Below are 3,391 nucleotides of genomic sequence, written 5' to 3' on the forward strand. Positions count from 1 at the left end.
CACTGACTTCAGATGAAATACAACAATACCATAATACAAACTCAGTAACAAATATTTATTAGATCGGATTAAACTACAGAACATGAATTGTCTATACATGATAAATGGTACAGCGTCAAGGTGTATTTCAATCAGATTGTTAAAAAATATGTAATCATAGGATTAGAACCTGGTAGCACTTTATGGACTAGCATTATAAAATGTATTAACTTTTGACAGCAGTCTCTTCTGGGTTACAGATGTAACAGCATTATACTATAGTTAGTCAATAACGTGGTACCAGTTTTGAATTTTACATTGCTTCTTCTACTATTACAACAAATGTGTCCACCATATGGATTATGGATTGATTGTAAATGAAGTATCTATATTATTTTAATATATTGCATACACAATTGAACTGCGGTATTGTACACTGTGGTAACAATGTGTTTGTAGCAGTACGACACAAAGCACAAGCAAGAAACACTTAACTAATAGTTAAACTATCCCCCGCCGGACACCATCCCGGTATTTCTGAGTCTAGGTTTCGGGGCTAGAATTTATGGAAATACTTTCATTTTGTCCTGCATTTGTTAGAAAACAATAAATACTTAAAAACTTAAACTGAGGTATTGTGCATTGAGGTAATAACACGTTTCTGTTAGGGCCCGGACTAGGTGTAGTTTGTTTTCACTGGCCCTCCTTTCTACAATCAGTAGCATGCTATCGCGCTGCTATGTAGGACAAACAAGCTCCACCATTGAAGCAGGCCAAATGGCAGCTCTATTCTACGGATTAATAAAAATTATTGTAAACTTTAAATTATTAAAAATGTATTGTTTTATACAGAGTGATAATAAAGTATTGCAAATAGGTATTTATCCTAATTCTTTGTGATTTTTGAGACATTGATAATAAATTATTGCACATAATATTTATCTGTTCTAAAGGAATTTGAAACTCCCTCATTGTATTTTTTTCCTTTTAATTCACACTACAGTATTACCAAATATCAATTTACCAACAAATAGCAATGAACTAAATTGCCTTGATATATTATTACGTTTTATATCTCGACACAGACTTACATGGACTACGTACCAGCTGGCAATGAAAACCGAATTTACCAAGATCTACAACATAGAGAAGAAGAAACAGCTTATGTTAATGCGATGCCGAGAAAGAAATAAGAGTAGAGAGAGCAGTAGCTAGTTGGAGTAAATGCTTGTTACCTGTGCAAGGGTCATTATAATCCCAGCAAAATTTATCACTGATGATTACACAGCCACGAATCCAAGAATTGTTTTAAGCTCTGTCCAGATTATGATTTTTTTTTTTTTACAAAATATGTATCAGAGAAGCCAAGCAATCTTATTATCGCACTTCCCTAATGAATCTAAAGTCTAACAATATGGCAAAATTGCATAAGGGAATGAAACAGCTCTGTAACATGAAAAAACAGGCGACCTTTAGTATACCTGGGCACTCCGGCAAAGATATTGCGGAGAACATTAACACTTTAGATATTAAAACTTTGCCTGCCTATTTGCCAGCAAGTGAGGATCCTCCACATATATTTGTCGGGCAAGTGAAAGCTTTGCTTGGCAAGTTAGCTTTTTAATTGTGCCCTTAAAGCAGGTATATTCCCTAGCTTCTGGAAAAAGGCCATTCCAGTTTCTAAAGTTAAGAGTGTCAAATCATATAATGACCTTAGACCAATATCCCTCACACTTATACTTGCTAGAGTCTCTGAATCTTTTTTAGTTAAATGGATTGTGGAGGATATTAATGTTAGTTTAGATTCTAAACAATTTGGAAGTAGGAAGAAATCATCGACATTCCATTACCTTATAAGCCTAATTGACACAGTCCTTAAAGATCTTGAGTGTGGTGGAACCTATGTAGACTTGCCACAAGTCTCTAATTTATGGATTTTTCGTAGTACATTAGCGCATTTCGGAAAGCGCCACCAGCGTCAGTTTATGTTGAGAAACTTTTTTGATGAGAATTAATCCCAGAAAAAGTATACTATGGAACGCCATGCAAATAAGTATTATGGAACGCCATTTGTGCCAAAATCGATTTATTCTTAAGCATTTCAACTGATTAAGACAAAGATTAGGGACTGGAACCCAGTCTAGAACCTATGTTAATCTGTGTGCAATTGATTTTACTAAGGCCTTTGACCTTGTAGACCATTCCATTCTTTAAGAAGTTAATCGACATCGGGGTGAGGTCGTCTATAATTCCTACCATCTGCAGCTTCCTCACCGATCGTACCATGAATACCGAGCATACTGGATGTATATCTGTACTTCTAGTAAGGTTACTTGTTGCGTCCCGCAAGGGACAAAGCTAGGCCCTGTGTTATTCTTGGTGCTCATTAATGATGCATATGTCGGAAGCTGCAGAAGGTGGAAATACGTAGACGACCTCAACCTGGGAGAGGTTGCTAATAAAGGAGCAAGACCTTCAATGCAGGAGATGCTTAATGATTGGTGCAATGAGAACAACATGACTCCAAAGCCTTCTAAGTGTCATATAATGACTGTAAATTTTTTGAAAGAAGTCAGTGTTAATGTAGATTCCCCCATTTTCAATTTAAATAGCACAAACATTGATGTAGTGGAGCATATGAAATTGCTTGGTGTCATAATCCAATGTAATTTGAAGTGGGACCTTAACACCCAAGATATTGTCTCACTGGCATCAAGAAAACTGTTTGTTCTGTGTATACTAAAGAAAGCAAACGTTGTTCTTGATGACCTACTCACTGTTTATGCTTCCTACATTAGGCCCATCTTGGAATACGCTTGCCAAGTATGGCATGGTGCTATTACCAATAAAATGGCCAATAGCATTGACACCATCCAGAAAAGAGCATGTCGCATAATGTTAGGTGCTGCCTACATTACTTATGACAATGCCCTAGAGGTACGGATTTACCATCACTTCTTGCGGCAAGGAGAGAAACCCTTGTTTTGTCTTTTGGCAGGGGTTTGCTTAAGTCTGACTGCTTTCGTGACATGTTGCCTCCTTGCCGCGGGCAGAAGAGAACCCCTAGGTCTAATACAACTAGTACTCTTGATGTCCCCAGATGTAAAACTGAAAGATACAGAAGGTCTGCCATACCTACTATTGTTAATTTGATCAATGCAAATAATTAAGTTTAATTTCTTTGTCCAGTGGATGCTGTTTGGGTTGATTTTAATCCTGTATCATAATAATGTATTTAAAATTTTGAATTAATTGATGTTTTTTTTTTTTTTAAATTTAGGCCTAATTATAGTAATTTGGTGTATATATTTATATATATATATTTTGTAATATGAAATTAATTTTTAACTTTTCTAATGTAATTATTTGAATGGTTTGATATTTCGATATGTATTTTTGAATTAATTGACGT

The 3,391-nt window shown here is 35.5% G+C and overlaps 1 protein-coding gene across 5 annotated transcripts in view; it reads left to right on the forward strand.

The window, feature by feature from the left end:
* Nucleotides 1–2,977, forward strand: part of LOC117102741 (Down syndrome cell adhesion molecule-like protein 1 homolog) — a 67,287-nt gene extending 64,310 nt beyond the window's left edge. For all 5 annotated transcript variants that reach the window (XM_033243144.1, XM_033243145.1, XM_033243146.1 and 2 more), the window contains one exon: nucleotides 1,065–2,977. In XM_033243144.1, coding sequence (XP_033099035.1) covers nucleotides 1,065–1,172 — 108 coding nt within the window. In that variant the 3' untranslated portion in view covers nucleotides 1,173–2,977. The remainder of the gene's footprint in view (nucleotides 1–1,064) is intronic.
* The last annotated feature ends 414 nt before the right edge of the window (nucleotides 2,978–3,391 follow it).

Source organism: Anneissia japonica, unplaced genomic scaffold (genome assembly GCF_011630105.1).
Source record: "Anneissia japonica isolate Jap-2015-1 unplaced genomic scaffold, ASM1163010v1 scaffold4240_len331602_cov119, whole genome shotgun sequence".
Classification (NCBI taxonomy): Eukaryota; Metazoa; Echinodermata; class Crinoidea; order Comatulida; family Comatulidae; genus Anneissia; species Anneissia japonica.